This window comes from Pyrgilauda ruficollis, unplaced genomic scaffold (genome assembly GCF_017590135.1).
Source record: "Pyrgilauda ruficollis isolate IOZ18807 unplaced genomic scaffold, ASM1759013v1 scaffold1, whole genome shotgun sequence".
In the NCBI taxonomy this organism is placed as follows: domain Eukaryota; kingdom Metazoa; phylum Chordata; class Aves; order Passeriformes; family Passeridae; genus Pyrgilauda; species Pyrgilauda ruficollis.
Window position 1 is genome coordinate 21271087 of NW_024508100.1, and position 22238 is coordinate 21293324.

General features: G+C 37.9%; 2 protein-coding genes across 11 annotated transcripts in view; one reads left to right on the top strand and one right to left on the bottom strand.

Annotated features, from left to right (window-relative positions):
- The window catches only part of DCUN1D4 (defective in cullin neddylation 1 domain containing 4), a 41616-nt gene extending 31677 nt beyond the window's left edge, over positions 1–9939 (top strand). For all 10 annotated transcript variants that reach the window (XM_041465777.1, XM_041465854.1, XM_041466095.1 and 7 more), the window contains 4 exons: positions 633–741; positions 4868–4972; positions 5424–5526; positions 5636–9939. In XM_041465777.1, coding sequence (XP_041321711.1) covers positions 633–741; positions 4868–4972; positions 5424–5526; positions 5636–5691 — 373 coding nt within the window. In that variant the 3' untranslated portion in view covers positions 5692–9939. The remainder of the gene's footprint in view (positions 1–632; positions 742–4867; positions 4973–5423; positions 5527–5635) is intronic.
- Positions 9940–13479: 3540 nt separating this feature from the next.
- Positions 13480–22188, bottom strand: LRRC66 (leucine rich repeat containing 66). The gene is made up of 4 exons (XM_041490236.1): positions 21355–22188; positions 18797–18966; positions 17964–18294; positions 13480–16587 (listed from the first exon to the last, which is right to left on the bottom strand). The coding sequence occupies exons 1-4, from the start codon at positions 21848–21850 to the stop codon at positions 13847–13849; spliced, it is 3738 nt and encodes a 1245-aa protein (XP_041346170.1). The 5' UTR covers positions 21851–22188; the 3' UTR covers positions 13480–13846.
- Positions 22189–22238: the final 50 nt, after the last annotated feature.

Genomic DNA, 22238 nt, shown 5'->3' on the forward strand with positions numbered 1-22238 from the left:
GAGGTTTGGCGCTCTTTCTGTCTTTCTGTCCCCAAGGACACCAACAATCTTTGTTGCTGGATTGCACGTATCTTTTAGATGTTGTTAGAGTGATTTAAAACACTAAATAATACAAACCCTTTCTGTAACTCTGCATTGTTCTTTCTAAGAGTTTCTTTCTCCAGTTAAGAGCTTAATTTTATGGCAAAATTAACGTAAATAGTCATGAATATTCATGTTTCATAGGGAGTTGGAGAAAGAAGGAACTGTTTTGACTTACTTTCCAGAAGAGAATTACTAAAACTGTGTAAGCAAGATCTGTAGTTTCAGCAAGACTTTAGAAGTATTTTTCACTGCTTTGATTTGAGGTTTGTTTGCCATGCATGGACAAGCTCTTAGTTTTGTCTTTTGGAGAGTGCATTTTTTACAAAACCAGTCAGTCCCAGTGTAAGACTTTGCTACTTCATCCGAATTTGTTTTACACTGCAGCTTTAATAAGGCATTTTATGCAGACATACTCAAAAATACGTGTCTGTACAGAGTGGTGTGTTTTGAACAGCTCAGTGGGGATACACATTAGAGATTCTTTCCTAGAACATCAGACATATCAATAAGAATGCAGACTCTAAACTCACTTGGTGCTTGTCTTGTAGGTGTGATACTACAGAAAAATTGAGAAATTCTCTGGATTACTTGAGATCTTTATTAAATGAGCCTACCAATTTTAAACTTATTTATAGATATGCCTTTGACTTTGCACGGGTAAGTACTGTGCATTTGAAATTACAAACTTTGCTGTCATAAATAATAATTGAAAGACTGTATACTTCTAAGTTTGTTTCTCTGAAGGTACCACTCAAGATTGCTTTGAACAAATGGAAGAATTTGTGTTCTAAAACAATGTATGCAAGATGTCAAAACTGGAAAAGTATATAGGATGTGTAATGCTTAGTGGTTTAGTGACATGTATTGTTACATCTCTGCCTCAAGCTATTTTATGACTTCAGGGAAATTATTTAGGCCCCATTCTGTTGTATATTGGAGCTTTATCACTGAGTTCCCCTGAATTTATAATTTACTGTGGTTTTTCTTACTCTGAATTTTGTGAGCATAAACTTATTTAAAACAGGAAGCCACTTCACACATTTCAATAGCTGATGAAAATGGGTAACATGATAAAAGCTGGATATGATATAAATACTGATTCAGAAGATTGTTGGAATGGCTTTAATGATGTTTTCAGTATTTATTAAAGAATACTCTGATATTTGTCTTCCTGCTATAAAACATGGTTTGATGAAATTTTTTCTGTAAGGGAACCAATATACATAAGATTATACATACTTGGAAGGAGTAATAAGAGAACTTTATTTTCTGAAATAACATCTTGAAATAGAATTTGGACATCTGTTTTGCTAATGTGATGGAGTGTACAGAAGATTTAACATAGAAAGGTAAAACTGAACCTCAGATTTCAGTGCAAGAAAACTAGAAGTACTAAGAAAACTTGCACCAAAAAAAAGTAGCATGAGAAAATCAGAAAAATAAGAAGAAATTGAACGGATAGCAGTTCTGATAGTCTGCCATTAGCAATTCAGATTTTTGGTACCTCAGTCTTTTTGTATCTCAGCATTTGGATTTTTGGTTGTTCACTTTTAAACAAGGAAACTTGCAGTTAAATAGAAAAAAATGCATGGGATTAGTTAGTATGTGAGGAAAAGAAAAGCTATATCAACCTCTTGCTTCATACAGCAAAGGAGGAATTTTTATATCCTGCTAGTTTTGCTGCATGTAATGCAAAGGCATTGCCTAAGAAGTTCAAGATACTGATGAAATATTTGGAATAGAGAGCAAACCTGTGCCAGCTGATGGCCTGTCAAAAGTAAGTGCAGATACTTCAAAGGTGGATAGTGTGTGTGTTCGAGAGGTACTGAACTGGTGTGACAAACAGTGGTCTCAAAAAAAAAATTAAACATTGAGACACAGGTGCTGTGACTTCATTTGTGACTAAAAGCCCCTGCAGATTATAGAACTTGAAGTCAATGATGTATAAACTGGGGAATATTTGGCTAATATGATTATTGAACTTTGCATACTACAGACTTGGGGAAAGTCTATAGGAGAATGGCATCCAGTAAGAATAGAAAAGAACAAAGGCAGGTATATTTATAGATGTCAGATTAAACTGGGCATAACTTTTTTCAGGATCACTGAAGTGATTGATAGAAAAAAGCTGATGGTTTCACATTCAGGAGATTGTATCATTTCTGTCCTAAGGATAATTCTTTCAGGGGAGTGCTCTATGGCAAAAAGCCACTTGTCTAAACTTCCTAAGTTTTAAGGGAAAATGTTTTTAAAGTCTGTTGATTTGGCATTTGAAGTTAGTTTGTGAATAAAAATGTGTCATCAGGGCTTCATGTGGCATGCATGATTTAAGTCAGCATAGATTTGAGGAAATCATTTATAACACCATATGTTGATATTAAGGACAAATAACATTCCTCAATCCATGTTTGCCCTTGTTATTGCCAAGTTTGAGAACATACAGATGCATCTATTGCATGGCTTAAATTGATCTTTAATGTGAAATACTAAAGGAAAAAAATCTCAGGAAGACTGCCTATCATTAGTGTAAAACAAATACTCAGATAAAATAATGTTGGTTAATAAATTCCTTCAACTGTATCCAAGGAATGTAAGTGTCTGGAATGTATGCTAAGAATGCAGTTGCATCATCTGTCATGGCAGATGTGCCATTAGGCAGTTGGAGGTGGGTAGAAAGGGCTTATCTGAACAATTTGTTCTGATCAGTAGTCTGAGAGAGAGAATGTAGAAATGTAACAATATAAGGCATGAAAAACCAGTGTGGCCAAAGTAAAGGCAATAGAGCCTGATTTCATTAATACTTGAGTGTGTGGGAAGAATTCAGAGAATGAACAGTACGTAAAATAAAATGTATTCTGGCAGCAGCATTATTTCTGTTTTAAAGGTACTTGTGACAGAAGTGTAGATGGGCTTTGGAAGGAGAATTAGTTTTTAGAACTTTTTGAGGTTGGAAATAAGTGAAAGATTTATATCATACTAGTAAAGAAATCTGCATTAAATTCTGTCTATACAATTTCAGAAATGAGGAGTGTTTAGTATGAAATGAACATAACCTTGTGACTAGGGCATTGTTGTTGACTGAGAACTGGGATGTTGCACTGTCAATTCCTTCCTGTATGATAGAAGACAATTCAGTTAGGATTTGAGCTTTCTTTTTTTTAATAAAGATGCATATCCTGTAATACATACAAGTGCATTTTGCAGGTGAAACACAGGGCACAATTCCCTTTGTCGTGGGCAGCTAGCTGTTCTGCAATGATCTGTTAGACAGTCCCTGCATCCAGAATATCCCTGCGTGGGATATGTCCTGGTGGACCTCAGGCTGTCCATGAGTCAGCAGTGTGCTCTGGTAGCCAGGAAAGTGGTGTCCTGGGCTGCATTGGGAAGGACAGTGCCAGGAGGTTGAGGGTGGTGATCCTGCCCCTCTGCTCAGCCCTGGTGAGGCCACATCAGGAGTGCTGTGCCCAGCTCTGGGCTCCTCAGGGCAGGAGAGACACGGAGCTCCTGCAGGAAGGAAGTCTGCTAAAGGGCAGTGAGGTTGGTTAAAGGATGGGAGCTTACCAGTGTCTATCAGTATCTGCAGGCAGGGTGTCAGAGAATGGATCTAGGCTTTTCTCAGTGGGGCCAAGCAATAGGACAAGAGGCTGTAAGCAGAAAGTTCCACCTGTGAATATGGGGGAGAACTTCGCTGTGCAGGTGACTACACAGAGATTGTGGAGTCTCCCTCTCAGGAGTTAGTCAAGAACCACTTGGGTGCAATCCTGTGCTGTGTGCTCTAGGGTGACCCTGCTTGAGCAGGGGGGCTGGACCTGATGGCCCACTGTGGTCCCTTACCCATTCCATGACTCTGTGATACCTTGTATTTTCTTAATTTAGGCTTTGCAGTCTGCTGTCATAAGTGCATACACAGGACAAGGGCTACATTAGCTAATATGGAAATTTATTTTTTGTGATTTCATTAACTTGTGAATTTGTAGCTCAGTATTAAAACCAAGGCATAAAAGTGTGGGGGTTTATGTCTCATCTCTCAGCAAAATTGGTATATTTTCATTATAACAAATGCAGATGAATAAACTACTTAACAAAATGCAATGTTACTTTGAGATGTGCAGAATTTGTTACTTAATATTTGCCACTGGGTACAGATGCTGCTGCTCTTACTTAGCAGAAACAAAAAAAAAATCAGCCCTTAAGCTTAAATATACTGTTGTTACATTGAACTAAAACTGGACAGTCCAGAGGGGAGTCTCAGTGTGCTAGTGTCCTATGTTCTGTCTGCTCATTTGATAATTTAATCTGAATTTAATGTAATCAGAATAACAGAACAGAGATCCTCCCTTGGCTCACTCTCGAGGAGGGAAGGTGTCAATTAGCGCTGAGTGTCTATTGACAGTCGATGTAGTTGTAATGATAGGGTGGGAAGTGGGGACAGCACTGCTATTCTGAGAGGTGTGGCTGTGCAGAGGATAAGTGCCAGCGTGGCTGGGGATGTGGTGGCCATTGCTTGCTAGGGAGGTCTGAAGTCAGAAATGACCTTATGCCTCATCTGCCATAACGGTGATGTTTTTGTTGGGAACATCTATAAAAAGCAGCATCTCCATATAACAAGCCATTACCTATAAGGATGGAAATTTTACTGGCAAGTTGTGTTTTATTAAAAAACACTGTTAGATACTGCTGTATATTATTTACATGATAATTTAGTTTGTCCATGGGTGAGCTGTGGGGGAAGTGAAAAATCTGGAATTCATGCTCTGTTTTCCATTTTGACCTTTTCATGCAGGAAAAGGACCAGCGCAGCCTAGATATCAATACTGCCAAGTGTATGTTGGGCCTTCTTTTAGGAAAAGCATGGTCTCTTTTTCCAGTGTTTCACCAGTTTCTAGAGGTATGGAATTGGAAACAGAATTATGGGGGTTTTTAATCTGTCTTCTCTGATACTTTTAACTTGAGGTAGAATGAACAGCTAAGAATGCTGTGTTCTGATTTAGAAAACTGTAACCACCAAAGCAGCACATGCAGCTGGTTATCTTCCCTTTCTTCCTTTTTCCCGAATCCCTATGCTGTTACGATTTGTGTAATGCAGAACAAACCAGAATGTTATTTATTTGCTTTTGGATTTTATTTTATTGCTGTATGTTTGCCCTCTAAAAGATGTCTTAATCAGAAGCATAATTCAACACTAGTTTCTATACTTGCTGGTTTAATCCTTTTTAGTTTTAGATGGTATACAGATTAAAATAATAAGGCACCAAAAAGTTTAAATTTTCTGTAAGAAAATCTGAGTTTGAGACAGTTGAAAATACATTTCAGTAATTTCTGTTTCTTGCCTCATGCAGCAATCAAAATACAAAGTTATCAATAAGGACCAATGGTGTAACGTTCTTGAATTCAGCAGAACAATTAACCTTGATCTCAGTAACTATGATGAAGATGGAGCCTGTAAGTACTACCATATGTTGATGTTCTGAAATAATTTATTTCTCTGAGCTCAATCAATCATTGTTCTTTTACAAAATTTGGTAAAATACAGTTATTTATCTCTCCACAGGGCCAGTGTTGTTGGATGAGTTTGTGGAATGGTATAAAGGAAAACAGATGACATAGGAGTTTAACTATGCACAGCCACTCAAGAGTCACTGTTACCACAGTTATGTCAACCATTAGCCATAAACTGCTATCTGTATCAAAGTGCATGCTGCTTTTCTTGCACTGCATCCCTTTGGCAAGGAACTTTTGATGTTTGCTATTTAACAAGCTAGCTATGCTTGCTGTTTAGCATTGTTCTCTTTGAAGGCTGCTTTGCATTTTGTATTTACACTACAAATTGGTGAACTTGCCAGAGTCTTCACTGTGATTATGTGTATATTGCTGTCTAAATTTTGTATATGTGTATAAAAGAAGGCTTCACCTAGGAATTATTTCTGCAGAAACGTATTGTAAAAATAATTTTGTGGCATATTTCTAATCATCACTTACATGTCTGTTGAAACTTCAGTTACTTTGTTTTTCTTTTGGTCTCAAATGTAGCATTTCAGTCTTTCTGGCCATAGTTATGTGAAGAACTATTTACGGTTTCAATGTTACTATTTGAGATGCCAATTTCTGAGAAGACATGCTGTGATTTCCTTCACCAGAATTTGCCAAATCTGACCTAATGCTATATAGGAATGAAACATTGATGTCTTAAAAAATATATATACATATGAATATTTAAACACTGTAATAGTTGTACATGCCACAGATGATTTCCATTTGAAGAAAAAAGTACTGACTTTTTAATGTTAAAACTGCAGTAGTCGTTACAGGTACAAAAGAACAAATTAAAGTACCTTTTAAAAATGGGTTTTAGACTTTTGTAAATTGCCTTTGGCATACTCCTTTTAATTTTTGGTGTACCAAGAGTGTTTGGTCTGTGTTGTGATCTAGTGACCCAATGACATTGAAAGTTCTAGCTGGAATAAGTGGTTTGGGGAATGAAGTATGCTCACCCCCAGCACAGACATAATAAAGGTTTTGGGGATTATTTTGTTTGTAGCACTAGTCTTTCCAAGGGCCTCCAGCTTCGTGTTTCTAAGTACTTGAAAATATGATATCGGAAAAAATACGATGTTGAATAGTCAAAATATTACTTTTCCTTTCCTGTTGGGGATTAAGGTTTCCTAGCAGAATGTCCATTGCAGGCAATGGGCATGTAAGACACCAGCATTAAGTGACTACTTTGTAGTAGGGACCACTGCCTGTTTCACTCATCTCTATCTGTATGGGATGGTTCTAGTGATTATTTTGGGGAAAAATGAATGAATGGAATAATGTTTAAGTTCTGTAATTTTGTCAAGTTGTCTTTGCCTTACCCTTCTTTATTAATGTTAGTGTTGATATTTATAAATAGGTCCTTAAAGTATCAGGTGCTATTAAACTTTTATCCCTAAGGATTTATTAAAATGTTACTGATTCATGAAGCATTTAACAACAAAGGGCCAGTGGGTGTTTTGGAACAACAAATAACATTACTTTTCTGTAGAAATATTTTACAAGGTATTGGCAGTTTTGTTATTTCCCTAGAAATGCCATCCAGGGGAGGAGAAGGAAAGCATTTTAAGTTGAAAGTGAAATTCTCTTCTGTGTTGAAGGTTCTATCCTTGCTGTCAAGTGAGGAACAACTGCCATTGGCTTGACTCATTTCAGGATTAAGTCTAGGAGGAGGATTAGCAAAAGCACATTAGTTTGCTGCCCTGGGCCAGGAGGTTCTAATTGTCCTGGTACAGGTGGTCAGTTGTGTTCAGATCTATTTGTTGTTGTTCTTGGTTTTTGTTTTTCAAGCTCAGCTGCCAAAGACAAAAACTGTGTGTCTGTTTGTGTATATTTGTATATACGTAAATATACAATATACATGCATATACGAAACCTAGAATTTCACGATGCTAAGAAGAAAATACTACCTTTCCTGTGAAATAGCTACATTTGGATTTCCATAATACTAAATAGTGCTTTTTAAAGTTAGTAGTGGTAAAACATACACAGTCAGTGCTTTCTCATGTACTAATGCACATAACCTTAATTCCATGTTTGATGCCAGTTTGCACAAGAAATTGAGTGGAGTGTGGAATTTAATGTTTACAATAAGCCTCTTAAGAAAACACACCTTTTATTAAGGCTTCTGATGTAAATGTGTATATTACAATAGCATTACCGTAATGAAATGCCAATGGAGCTGCTGGTTTAGTTCTTCAAAGAATGAACTTAGAAGCAATATGACTTAACATTAGGCCAAATTGTGATTGCCAAGATTTTAAGTGAAATAGGTGTAATTGTTCTTAAAGCATTAAGCTAGCTGTTGACTCTAGGAAACTGTTCAGCACAAATTGGTGTGAATCCTGCAACAAAAACAAGTGTGTATAAAAGGTTTTGTAGGTCACAAATAACTGAGCTTCCAATAATGGAAGCAAGAGCCAAAGACACTTTTAATCTATTACTGTTACAGGCATAGCTTTCATATAACAGGATTGACAGAAGTCGGTTCAGCCAGGTTTTGACAGTTTTGCAAATGTTTATCAGAATAAAAAAAATTACTTAAAAGCAAATAAATGGGGAAAGAAACCTCAGAAAGTACATGAGCTGTGTAAGCAAACAAACTTGTTTTTTTAATTTGGATAGAAGTAATTGGGAGTGATGGAAAGGAAGAATGTGTTTGGAAATGAATTGGATGCTGCAAATTTTTTCTTCCATTTGAAACAGTATGAATCTGTAGCCATCAGCAGATTTATAAACATGCATCTTCATAAAATAAAACACAGATTCAATTAAAGCTAGTAGAGGCAGCTTTACTGACATTTATAGTGAACAAATGGACTAAAATGAACCTGTGTGGTTTGATGAGCTTCCCTGTGCTATCCATCCTGTTGGTTTTGCTAAATAGGCTGATAGCAGAAGATTCTAACATTGCCTGCTCCTGTATATTGGAGAAACTTTTAATAGTTGTGGAAACTTAACTAACATACTCAGTTAATTTGCTTTTTTTGTTTATTATGCTGATAATCTAGCTGATGTCGACTTGTTTTTTGTTTGATTGTGGGCTCCCATCCCAACCCTTATGAAAGGGTTGTTATGAAAACATGCTGTTTTCTGGGACAAGACACTGAGAGGTCATTCCTGAAAAAGTGTTCTGGGTCTTGTGCTAATGTTACTGGTGTACTGTTACTGAACTTTTAGCAGAAACTTGATCATCAATCTACAGTTAATTTTTGGTATTTGGGAGATGTAAATTGGAGAGACAGTTAGTGAAAGGAAAACAGTGTCCAGAGACTATAGCAGTTGACGTTCTTTGAGAGATGGCAAACATTTGGAGCTCTTTGCACTCAGTAATCTTAAGAATCTTTTCAACCTAAATGATTCTATTAATATTAGTAACCAAAACAGTCCATGAATTAAATTTCCTTCTGAAGCAAAGTGATATTAAGTATTTAAAGTATTAATATAATTCTCTATTACTGTTATTTCTTCACTTTTTATCTTTTCCAAGGAAAGCAAGCTGAAGAACATAGAAATTACTGAAAATATTTATGTACTTGAGTTTTCAGTTAAAGCCTCTTTAAGATTGTCTTTAAGCTACAATAACTGCTTGAGTTATCTTTGTGTAGCCATTTCTCATTCTGTAGAGGCTTCTCCCATTTTACCACAAACATGTTTTATTTCATCAGAAATATGCTCACACAATCAAAATTAGTTACAGCTTATTGCTACTTTGTTAATGTTCCCAAGTTACTCTTTTGAAGGACAAGAAGTGGACTTGTGTTAAGGTTTTCCCAGATTTCTGTTGACCCTCAGTCCATAAGTCTCACAAATCGTTTGATACTTTTGGATTTTATATAGACAGCTTTAAAGGTTAGCTTGTGCCCTGGTTCTATTTATAGCTGCTAACATACCTCTTTCTAGGCCTTATATTTTGTCTTTTCATATTGTTGTAAAAGTATATAGAATCCATCTACAAACAGAATGGTTTGTTTTCTGTAATTGAGACCAAAATTCAGCTTTTTTTGGTTTGCTTTTATTTTTTAAATCCTTACCCACTCCCCCACTGTGTGTGTGTGTGCATGTGTATGTGTGTCAAAATAGCACCTACTGACACTGCTGTGGCAGGAACAGCAGTTAACCTGTAACTGTGAATGCTTTACGTCTTAGTTACTTGGATATTACATAAATAAGGTGTGCTAAACTCCTGTGATTCACAATATGATGAAAATACTATTATGCCACCTAACATGAGTTAATCCAGTTGATTTTTTTAGGTCTTTTCTTGGTGTTGTTGTAAAATGGCATCCCAGAAATAAACAGTATTTGTATTGGTTTCAGAAACTGACTTCAGATTTTTCTGTGATTCATACTTCAGAAATTTTCATATCTGAACATACATCAGCAGGCAGCCTTTATCAAGTATTAGCAGGGAATTTGTGTGTAGGATCTTGTCCCCCTGGTTTCTAATAGTGGAGCAAATCGGTATTTAAAACTGTTGGGAACAGATACATGTTTCAAAAAGGTTATGGTTCAAATGCAGTGTGTTGGTGTAAAACAGTACTGTAATACAAAAGTTTTCAACAATAAGTGAATTTGAGCAGAAATGTCTCAAGACTAAATTTTACAGAAGCATAATTGTTACCCACTCATCTTGGTCCAGCCTTTTGACCCACAAGGTCCTCATAGAAAAGCTGTTGATGCATGGGCTGGATGAGCAGATGGGTGAAAACTGAAAACTGTAGGGCCCAGAGAATGGTGGTCTGCAGAGCAAAGTTAACTGGAGAATATTACTGTAACTAGTGCTGTACCCCCAGGGTCAGAGCTGGGTCCAGTCCTGTTCAACAGCTTCATTACTGACCTGGGTGATGGGGCACAGGGTCTCCTCAGCGAGTTTGCTGATATGACAGCTGGAAGTGAAGGATGATAAGGCAGAGGATCATACTCCTTCCAGAGGGATCTCAGCGTGCTTGAGAAATGGCCTGATAGGAACTACATGAGCTTCATCCAGGAGAAGTGCAAAGTCCTGCAGCTGGGAGGAACAGCCCCTGCACCAGTATCTGCTGAGGGCCTCCAGCTGGAAAGCAGCTCGGTAGAAAAGGGACTGGGGGACCTGGTGGACACCAGGTCGGAGACGAGCCAGCAACAAGTCTGTGCTGTGAAGAAGGTGAGTGGTTTCTGATAAAGTGTTGCCAGCAGGCTGAGGGATGGCTATTCCCTCCTACACAGCACTGAAGAGGCCACACCTGAGTACTGTGTGCAGTTCTGGGCTTTCCAGTACCAGAGACACTGTGGCATTCTGGAGAGGGTCCAGTAAAGAGCCATGAAGACAATGAAGGGATGGGAACGTCTCTCCTGTGAGGAAAGGCTTACAGCTGTTTGGCCTGGAGAAGACAAGGTGCTGTGGGAAGTCTTACTAAGGTATTTAAATATCTGAAGGGAGGATGTAAAGAAGACAAAGACTTCAGCCAGTGCCCAGTGACAGGACCAGAGGCAGTGGGCATTAACTGAAACATAGGAGGCTCCATGTGAACATCAGGAACTGCTCTCTTTTTCTGTGAGGGTCACCATGCTGTTACTGAGTCTAACCTGAGAGATACTCCAAAGCCATCTGAACATGGTCCTGAGCAACTGGCTCTAGGTGGCCTTGCTTGATCAGCAGCATTGGACTAGGTGACCTCCAGGTACTGCTTCCAACCTTGACTTAAAATATTACTTGAAGTGGATGTATTTACATTGTAATTAGAATATTGTAATGCAGAACCCATCCTGAAGAAAGTTTTCATTGTGTTTATGTTTCTGATGAAGGCTGGGATTGGCTTTGCCAATTTTCAGAATGTAGGCTGTTGCTTATGTGTATTTATCAGAGGGTGAGTCACAGTCTTCTCTACCATGAAGAATTTACTATCCAAAAAAGTTTCTTGATTATGTGTAGGTTAAATGTGCATGTCTTCTCCTTATATTTAAGGGTTATTTTTCCAGCCCAATTTTCAGCATATTCAGGAAAGGTTGAAATGCTTTGTACCTACAGCAAATGGCTTGACAATTACCAAACTATTTTATGTTTGAAAATGGGAGTTTTGTTTCATCCTGATTACTGTATTTGAAGTTCTTGATCTGCTTTTAAAACTCCTGCATTTTGTCCTGTCCTGCTTCACTGTATGAAGGATTCTGTGTCCTGCTGATCGTGGGGCTTGGCAGACCATTGCCCTGTGAGAAGGGTGTGTCCAGACTATTGCCAGCATCCTCTTGGCTGGTTGCCCATGCTTCATTTACAAATTCATACAGAGTACACTCAGGCACCTTGTTTTATCAAGCCTATTCTGTGACTTTGATTAACAGCAGGGGGCATCCTACTAGTATAGGTGTCCTAGAAAATTCTCAGAGGCCGAATTACTTAATTTTCAGTGTGAACAAGATAGAGTGGATGAAATGTAAAGAAATGTGAGGATACAGTCTTGGGTCAGTGTGTGTGGGACTGTGTAACTACGTGTGTACAGAAGGGCATGCTAACATGGGGTGGGCAGGGAGCAGCAGAGTATGATGAGTACTGTGTGGAAGTCACAGGAAATACCAAGGTTTTGTATTAAAGAGCAATTGCTAATGAAATGAATTAATATGAAGGAGAAGCAGCTGAGTGTTTGAATTTGAATGAAGACATGATAGTAAGAATAGAGAGATGAGTAGCAAAGGACAGTGGCAAGATTCGGCAGCCATACGAAGATAAGTTTGAGATGAAACATAATATTTTGACAGTAGAATGAATACTTTGCCACATGTTAAAATCCCACTAAAAAGGAGCAAATTTACTACGTCTGACAAGAACAGAAACTTTTCCACAACTTTATGGCATAAAGGGAATCTTAAAAATCCTGTAGCTTCTCACAAGTAGTGTACTGTCTGCCTCACCACTGCAGCATTTTCATGGTCAGAAAAAAAGATGAGAAAATAATTTTCCAATATATATTTTGAAATTCTATTAGACTGTTGCACAAGCAAATGGCAAAACATTTCAGTGTATGAGATATCAATAGAGCACTGTGGTTTTTTCCCCATGATTCACAAAATTGCCTTGCTTGTATAGTTAGATTTCTGCAACAACCGAAAGGTGACAGACCTTGGAGAGGTGTTAATGATGTTTGAAGATCTGTAGATGCCAAAAAGAGTGAGTCAGTGCTTTTTGCAGGCATTGCATTTTTAAAGTTGTTTTGGCCACAAAGAAGTTCTGTGGATAATGAGCTTTACTGAGACTGGCAGTGGTGCTTTGTTCTTAGTTTTTTTCTTTAAAGGTAGTTTCAGTGATGTAGTGTGCTATTGGACTTGCTCCTCTTGTGATGGAATTGAAATATGTTCCTTCTGTTTGGAGCTTTTAGGAGTTACCTGTGTCTTTGTGAAAGAGTTTTCCCAGAGTTGTAGCCAGTGTCCTGCATTTTCCCAGAGCTGGGTCTGCTCCCTTTCATGATGACATTTCCCTTCAAGGACTGCATCAGTGGTACGGAGTCTGTTGAAAGGGCCTTGGGCTATATTCAGAGGTAATTTTACCTTACAATTGCTGTCTTTTGGCTACTGATGTTCTAAAATAGCAGTTTTGAACTGCTCTTGATTTTCCCCTTCTAAGTAAATTTCTCAAGCGGATATAGGATCCTTTGTCTCTTATAAAATTACCCTGCCTGTGTCACTACATCTGCAAACTTCAGGTGATGTCACATTATACCTACATTTCTATAACTGATGTTTCTGCAGAATTGAATTCTATTCTGTGTCTTTGAGAAAGGTGGTTTTCTCTCTTTTGCCAAGTTAAAAAGGAATTTTTGAAATGCAATTAAATACTGCTTGGACTTTACTTATCTTTGCAACACCAGGAATTCAGAGATAATCCACAAATGTGGCTCAAAAAACAAAAGACAGTAGTATGTACTATTTCTCTGTACAGGTTGAGTCCCATAAGAAAACACAGTAATAGTAATAATGTAAATTTCCATATTGCATTTATTTTAGACAAAAAGACAAAACTGAGTATCTGAAGCAAATTCCAAGGGAAATATTAGTATCAACAACCAATAATGAGAAAGTAAATATAATTTAGCAAAAGCTTTATTAATATTCTGGAATAGCTTTTTATAAAGTCTGTTATTGGGGTTTTTACGAGTACCCTTCTAAACAAAAGTAATTTCACTTCAAAACAAAATAATGTTCGCACCTGCTGCAATGACATAGATGCTATGGGAGCTTAGTATTACCATTTTGTGTTTCAACTATTGAAGTTTGTTCTCCTGCTTTGCAAAATATTAGCAAATCCATCAAATGCTCTTTTCTTCTTAATAAAAAACTGGTCCTGTCCTGAATTTGTCCGACTTTTTTGGCTGAGAGTTTCACTGGAATTTTGGAGTTCTAAAGTTGTTGCAGAATGGTTCTCCACTTCTGCCAAAGTAGTGTGATCCTTCATCTTGCTGGAATCAGTGCTTTCAGAGATTGTATTTCCTGTAGGCTTTGGTGGGAAGGAGCATGAACTGTATGGTGTGCTTTCATCGAAGAAACCTTGTGGGATTGAGAAGGAATATGGATCCTCATCACTCTGATCCAGTTGGAAGGGATCATCTGTTGTGAATTCTGACTGTGTTTTCCCAGAACTATGAAGATGCAGCAGAACTGCTGTAGGACTCCAAGACTGTGTTTCTTCAGGCAGACTGCGATTGCTGGTATCCTGTAATTCTGTGAATCCATCAGAATTTTCCTCATCAGAACCTCCTTGCATTTTATCTGCACAAGCCTGCTTCTCCTGTGGTAGCAAGTCATCTTGCTGTGTAAGAAAAATGAAATGTTTTTCAGCTGTGTGTTCAGGCAGCAATTGAAGAGATGATTCTTGGCTGGAGTGGAGCAGTGGTGGTTTTTTTACAACTTCATTCAAACCAGTATCAATGGGAGCAAAAACAAAGCCATTGTCCTCAGATGTACTGATGTTTCTTCGTAATGTAGTGTCTGCTTCACTGTGATTCTTTTCAGGGGAGTTCCTGGCTATGTGCTCATCTGTACTTCCTGCTGGTGCATTTCCTTTTTGTTCTGTGTCACTGAAGCTGAGGAAATGCTGTGATTCTCTGGGAAGAAGAGAAAGCTGCAGTTCATCCTCTTCAGAAGTTTTCTCTGTGTCATACGTGGGAAAAGGTTCTAACTTAAGTACCGTGTTACCAAAATCTGTACTTTGGTTGTGGAGAGAATCAGAAATAGAGTTTTGTACTGTTAACTCTGCATTAATGTCTGGTTCACCATGACTCTTCTCAGGGGAGTTCTTGGCTATGTGGTCATCTGTACTTCCTGATGGCACATTTTCTTTTTGATCTGTGTGACTGAAGGTGAGAGAATGCTGTGGTTCTCTGGGAAACAGAGAAAGCTGCAATTCATCCTCTTCAGAAGTTTTCTCTGTGTCATACATGGGAAAAGGTTCTAACTTAAGTACCATGTTACCAAAATCTGTACTTTGGTTGTGGAGAGAATCAGAAATAGAGTTTTGTACTGTTGACTCTGCATTAGTAAAATAATCAAATGTACCTGGAGTTTCTTGACTTGAAGAACTAACTGTGTCTGGATCTGACACACTTACGTGGCCACTGCTTTTATCAGTGTAAGTGGATGCTGTTTCCTGCATGGTGGTATCTGATCCATAATTAATAGTGGTTTCAAAATAGGCACTGTTCTCATCTTCATTTTTCCCAGTCTGCTGAAGTTCAGCAGTACTGTTTGGAGACTCTGGCGGTGTTACGAACTTCTCAGTTCCACTGTCTGTGTTGGCTTCATCTAGCAGTGACTGACACGCTGGCAGGTTGTCACTAACACCAGGTTGTTCCACTTCAAAGTCTGCTAAAGAACTACAGTCACTCATTGTGAATGGAGTCCCTTCAGCTGAAGAACTGTCACCAAATATATCAGCTGAAGCATCTTTTTCATCTGAATGTATCCTTTTACAGTCATGCTCTGTCGTGGGAGAGTTTTCTATTGTTTCATAGATGCCTAAATTCTCAATATCTGCATCTCTTCTGAAGCTACTGGGTGAAATAAAACCTCCAACATTGCTAGGTATATTTTTGTTGCCATTTAGACAAAGTTGTTCTTCAGAGCTTTGCCTTCCCTGCATAAATTTTCTAGTGTGCCTGGGTTTAGTATGTGAAAGAACACCTTTTCTTTCTGGAGAATCTGGTGTAGTTTTTGTGATCTCAGACTGCAGCAGACCAGAGTTGTTTCTTACTTTGCTGTTTGGTGTTATTTTGTTGCTCTTCTGGTAATCCGTCCTTACAAAAAATAGTTCAGTATCATAAATATTTATGCTGTCATTATTGTCAATACTAGTTTGGACTTTTGAAAATGCTGGCATTTTCTTCCTGTTGATCTCAGTATTGCTTTGTTTCTGGTACTCTGCTTTGGGATTTGGTGAATGTACACGACTGCCAGTGACGTTTTCATACACAGTAGAAGCTTCTGTAGGAAATATCCGTGTGTTTCTTAAAGAATTCTTATCACAAATTAACGTATTAAACTGCATATTTGTTGGCTTGCTTGCAGAAGACTCTCTGCTCAAGGTTTCATCTGAAAAAGCTTGATTAGAATAAGTGTGTTCTGACCCTGAATTTTTGTTCCTGCGCATGAGTCTCCACAGGCGCTCCAGGTAGGGTCTAGCAAAAGCTCCCAGACAAAAAGCACAAAGAAATGTAATGAGCACAGAGAGGGAGACAGCTAGTGCAAAGTTTGGCTCAGTTTCTTTCTGTCTAAAAACAGTGTCCCTGGCTTTTCTAACCAAAAATGCTGAGACTCCTTCTTTCACCTCTATATTGTAAATGAGATACTTTTCTTTTGTTGTATTAAAAAGACACAAATATAATCCTTCAGCAGTTTTCTCAGCATTGTATATCACTAAATTATTCATTTTGTCCAATGTCATATGAGGAAGACTGTGATTTTTTGAAATTCTGCCCTTAGGTGTCCACCAAGAGACTCCATTGCCTGAAATGAAAGAAAATACAAACTCAGTCTTTGTTAAAAGCATAGTATACTTCAGCTTACAGGGCCCAGTGGTATTTTTAAGAATATACTCTGGACTATCTCTCATAATTTTAACAGTTTATTATAAACCCCTTTTCCTTTTATCCATCCTAAGTAATTTTACATGGTACAAAGTCTGTTAAACCATATTACAGGCCTGTCCCCACTGCCTCCCATCTAAAAACACAGTACATGTGGGGTCTTAATCGTAGACTTTACAAGAAAAATGGTAATGTGAGGATGGAGGTCACTGAAATCATCTAAGCAATTCAGGGTTTTACTGGAAACACCTGCTGATCTTCCTTGTGGAAGAGACGTCTACAGCCAGCTGCTCTGCAGCCTGGCCATGGTCCCTGTGTGCAGCTGTGGGGTAAAACATCACCTCTTCACTGTCACTGTTTCAACCACTGTGATTTTCCTCTAGTTCCTGATCTGACTGCAGCAAAAATGGCTGTAAATCAAGGTATTTATACAGACTGAGCAATTGTTCCAAACTTGTGCTAGCGTGGGCCGTGGCTGGTTGTTGGCTTTTAGCAATTTGTTTCAAGGTTGCATTTTTGGCTTTGTCTTTGGATCAGCTTTCATTCCCAGCTGAGTTTTGCTGCAATCCAGTGTGTTGATTTTAATCCAGGTTTCTGTGACTTTTCTTGTAAACAGAGCAGGTGGCATTTCTGGTGGGTCCTGCATATTTTCGTTTGGGGATGAAGGATTCCCATGGGAAAGCCTTACCACCTCCAAGTGCTATTAGTCCATTAGAATTAAGCCATTTTGCCTGATGGCACGTGACAAGTACACCTTCCGCTCTGAGTTTGGTCTTAGTTTTCCATCTGCATAGTAAGTCTTGGCTCCCTAGGTTTTGTTGCTTATACCCTCAATGTTCTCTATTAATTTTAAGTGAAGTGTGTGCTACAGTGGCTGTACTTCTTTAGAAGAACTAGAAACCTTTTTCCCTGAAAATAAGCCTTCAATTCCGTTTGCTGTAACTGCATACTGAAAACTATTGCATCCTCAGTTTTCTACATGCCTCAGAAGTGCCACCCTGCTATTTGGTCCTTTGTTTCAGTCCAAAAGGAACTAACACATTTGCAATATATTACTTATTGAAACTTATTTGTATGCAATTCAGCATCACTTCCTCCTTTAATGTAAGAAGGGAGATGAAGACTCAGGAAACCTAACTTTCAAATATTATAAGCAGAAATATTTTTGCATGTTAAATTGTTATTCAATTTTTAAACAGTGTCTTTAGAAAGAGACTTTTAAAACCAGATTTATTTGATCATTCTGCATTCATTTGGATTTTAGTAGCATTTGAATGGAGTGCCTGTTTTACATACCCCTTATGTTGTCCAAGTTACAGGTCAGCACTGATGTGTTCCCTGTTGGGACTGTGGCCCTTTTGAGCAAAACATTGTCCCTACAGTTTAAATGGAAACTTGAAAGATACAGCAGAGGTTTCTGGGAGTTGTTGGCAAACTTATTGTATGAAAGGCTCCATTTCTGCCTTGTGGAGTCAAAGACAAAATGAAAGAAATGTTTAAAAGCATTTAGCCTGCAGTTAAATATCCAGGCATTCTTTGACAAATACACTTCAAGTTGAAAAAAGTTCAAACTGACTAGTATCTGTGGCAGAGGGATTGTCAGAGCATTTTCACGGAGATCCACGACCTATTTGGAAATAACATAGAATTAATTTGATTAGGCTTACAGTGGAATTCTTATTGCAACGTCTTACAACAGTGGTTCAGTGTACAAGCAATTCTGTAGTTCTGAATCTGCTTAGGATTTCAGTAGTGTTGTTCTAAGCTTTTTATATAGATGAAAAGTTTAAATGGTGGTGTTTAGGATTCTCCCATTGTAGACTTACCTCTGCGTGAATAGAGAGCTGCAGAGCTCTTGCAGTGGAAGGGATTGGGGAGAAAGGGAGGTGTATTGTTATGGATTGGTTTGTGGCATAGAGAAATTGTGAATTTATGGTTATATCTATTACATTTCAGTGTGTGTGTTTTCTACATATAAAAAGTAAATATATAAAATATTTTTACCATTTTCTCCAGTTTTTTAATTCTACACTAGTATTATAATCAGAACCATACAATCATGCTGAATAGTTGGTAAATATCTTTAATGATTACCATAAAATATTGAAACAGCTGTATTGCTTTACAACCTGTAATTTGTTGAGATCTCTGAAGACATCTGGATGAATTTTAGTTATCTTGTTGTTTCGCAGGTCAATGTCCTTCAGCTGTGAACAGTTTTGAAAGTCCTTTGGGTCAATGTGTTGTATGGCATTGGATGACATATGGACAGTTTGTAAAGACTGCAGGAGGCCTAGCCCTAGGAAGAAAAAACCCTTCTTTTACATTTCATATTATTGTTTTCTCAATTGCATCAAGTGTCTTTGTAAAAGTCTTTGCAACAAAATTCCTTCCATTCCTCACTATTGTAATGAGTGGCTGCAGCCTTTGTGTTATGCCTTTCCTAGTCAGGGGTTATCCCATTCTAAAAGCTGCATAGCATCAACAGCTGGCACATTAAAACATTCACAGTCAATGGATGTCTTAAAAATGTCTTAAAAGCCACTTTCATAAAAGCACTAGCATTTCTTTGTGCTATCAAAATTATTCTTTGATCTCTGTACTTTGAGCAAGCTTCTCTGGAGAACTGGAGGTAGGAAAGGAGTAGAATATATTGAGTTGACAAGATCCAAATATGTTAATTGCAAGTAAAAGATGAAGATGCAAAAGGTGATACAGTATCTCCTATCCATTTGCATGTGCAGTTTCATGGGAGTGGAATTACTTGAACTGTATTCATAGGATGTAAAACCAAATGAAAACAAAACTATGTTGTTGCTTATGCCTACTGCCTGTAAATTAATGAAGCATGACAGTACATTCTTCAGTGCATTTTAGTTTCAATAACATAACACCTTGCATAAGGAACACTTTTGTTTGCTGGAGACACCTCATTGTTTTGAGGTGCTGTGAAGGCAGCCCCTGAAGCTCCAGCCTGCAAGGTCCAGTGGAAAGGCAGGCACTTGAACACTCAGCATGCCCACTGGTGCTGAGTGTTCAACACCACAGTGCCACTCTAAAGTGATTTTTGATCATACAGCATTGTTGAGAAGCTACTAGTTCTTAAAAATTTTGCCCTTGGTGTCACCTTGTTTACCAGAAACCTCTTTTCTCAGACAGCAGTTCTGTTTGCTGAGTAACTGATCTTTGGGTTTATTGTGAAAAGCAGAGGGAATGATTAATTCCTCCTATGAAACTAAAAGTAGGTAATGGGAAAGGCATACAGAAGTTCTGGCAGTTCATAATTTCATGAGTGTACCTGCATGAGGAATTGTACTGTGGTTACTTCCCTGAATTTAAGTTTCTGCCAAAAATATACACTGGTATGGCAGCAGTGGGCAGCAGCCTTACTCCTGGGGTGATGGGGGGAGGTAGGGAAGGGTTTTTCTGTGGGAAATCTCCGCTATAAAAACTGCAGTTTGTGTTTTCTTTCCAGAGCTTAAACCTCAGAATTTTAGTGAAGTATTTTGGACAAGAATAAGGTTCTGAACATGTATTTAAATGAATATAGGATTTAAGTATAACTTGAAGTATGGTGGTACCATGCACAGCAATCTGAACTTTAAAAAACGGAGGGTTGCTTATAGAAGAGGATTGATCTGTCTGACCCTCTGAGGCATCATATAATGGGCAGTCATATTTATCTAAATCAAACAAAATTATATCAAAACAAAATCTTAATAGATATATTTTAAAATGTAAGCTTATCTATACTGTCTATTCAGATACCTTGTCTATACAGACACTACAAAATCATTAAATGAAATGGGTTTCCTGTGTGCCAGAGAATTATTTAATAGCATAAAAGGAGAAAAACAGAACTTTCATGATCTTGTGTAGGGGCAAATATATTATCTTTGTGTGACTTTGTGGGATAAGTGATATTTTTGTTTGTCATCACTTGTCCTCCTGCATTTTCAAACTCTTATGAATCTGATCGTGTTATCAGACATCAATAAATCCAACATATTGTATAGGACAGGGTTGCTCATCTGGTAGCTTCTGCTTCATTTAAACTGTTTGGTCACTCTGAATCATCCCTGGATAAAGGCTAAGCTGCCCAGCATAGTTCAGTGATCAGCAAAGCCCTTCTCAAAGTCTCTTGAAATCTTACAGCCCTCTCCTGTTTTACACCAAGGTGTCGCTGTGATTGAGTATTAAACAGCACTGAGCAAAATTGTTAGCAATGAACAAAATATATTTTCCTGTCTCTGAAATACTGAAACTACAGCAAGTATTATTTAAGAGCGTTGACTTCCTTCTGAAGGGTAGTATGAAATTAATGATCAAAAAATAATTTCTTGGACGTTAAGGTCCACAACTGGGATGTGGAGGGGTAGTTTTCCAAAGATCCATACTCCCCCTTTCTATACAACAAGTAAGAATACTGCTTGGGCTCTTAAAGGATAAAACTGGTTATATTTGACTGCTATTAATCCAGTACAGTTGCTAAGACTCTATTAAAAAAACCTAACAAAGTAAACAAACAACTGATTTACTTCCGCCTCTGTATTTGCCAGTGGAACTTTCCCTCACCTTTAGTATAATAAAATGAGAAAGTCACATTCTGGATTCCGTAAGATGTATGAATTATATCCAAAGCCAACCCTCTGGGAATCAAGTCCTTAAAGATTTTTGAAATGCTTACCTCTTGGAACTGTATTAAGATTATTTCTTTCAATTGACAATACTTTCAATGCAGGCAGGAGACGATCAACAATGCTGTACTTTTCAGACCCTGGTGCAGGTGTAGGCATGTCCAGTGTGAGGGTGTGGATGGCATTACCACTGAGGTCTAGAGTTTCTAAATTGGGTAAATTTGTACAAGTAGTTAAAGTGACTTCAGAAATCAGGTTGTTACTGAGGTTCAGGTGTTTTAGCATCCACTCTTCATTTCTTCCATCAGAGCACACAAAAGTTTTAATATTATTGTAACTCAAGTCAGCTGTTACTGCTATTTGTGATGTATCTTCTGGAATAGTAGATATTCTGGTAAAAGAGCAATTCAGTAAGAACTGCCCATCCCACCGGCACTCTGAACGGCGATGTGTAGCAGGAAGGATCTGCTGTGACTTGGCTCCCACTGATCCAGGAAGATTAAAGTAAAGGACCACAGCTATGACATGCAGGTGATAGTTATCCATAGTATCTATATGTAAAATGTAGAATTATGGTTAAATTCAGCACAACACGGATAGAAAGCATAAGGAGTTTGACATTAAAAAAAATCAACACCGAATAACCACAGCACTACCAACATTCTCCCTTGAACATTCAGTTTTGGAGTCTTATTTTCAAAAAGAGCATTCATAAACTGGTAACCTCCCTCCTCCCGCCATCTATCCCAAAAAACAATTAGAACCTTTTTTTTTTCTTTTCCAGCCTTTTTGTCGAGAAACACAACTTCTTGGGAGCTTGAGATCTAACAACAGTGGAGACTTTTGAACTCTGCTTCAGGTATTGCACACAATTACACTGAGCAAAGTCCACCATATACAATCTATGACAAACAGGTGTGGAACAATTTTTATA

Coding starts and splice junctions, on each gene's coding strand:
- LRRC66 (XM_041490236.1), bottom strand. CDS start 21,850: ATGGATAACTATCACCTGCATGTCATAGCTGTGGTCCTTTACTTTAAT. Junction 18,295..18,796: donor GAGATCTCAACAAATTACAG/GTTGTAAAGCAA, acceptor ATTTCCAAATAG/GTCGTGGATCTCCGTGAAAA. Junction 16,588..17,963: donor TAACTTGGACAACATAAGGG/GTATGTAAAACA, acceptor CTTTCATTTCAG/GCAATGGAGTCTCTTGGTGG.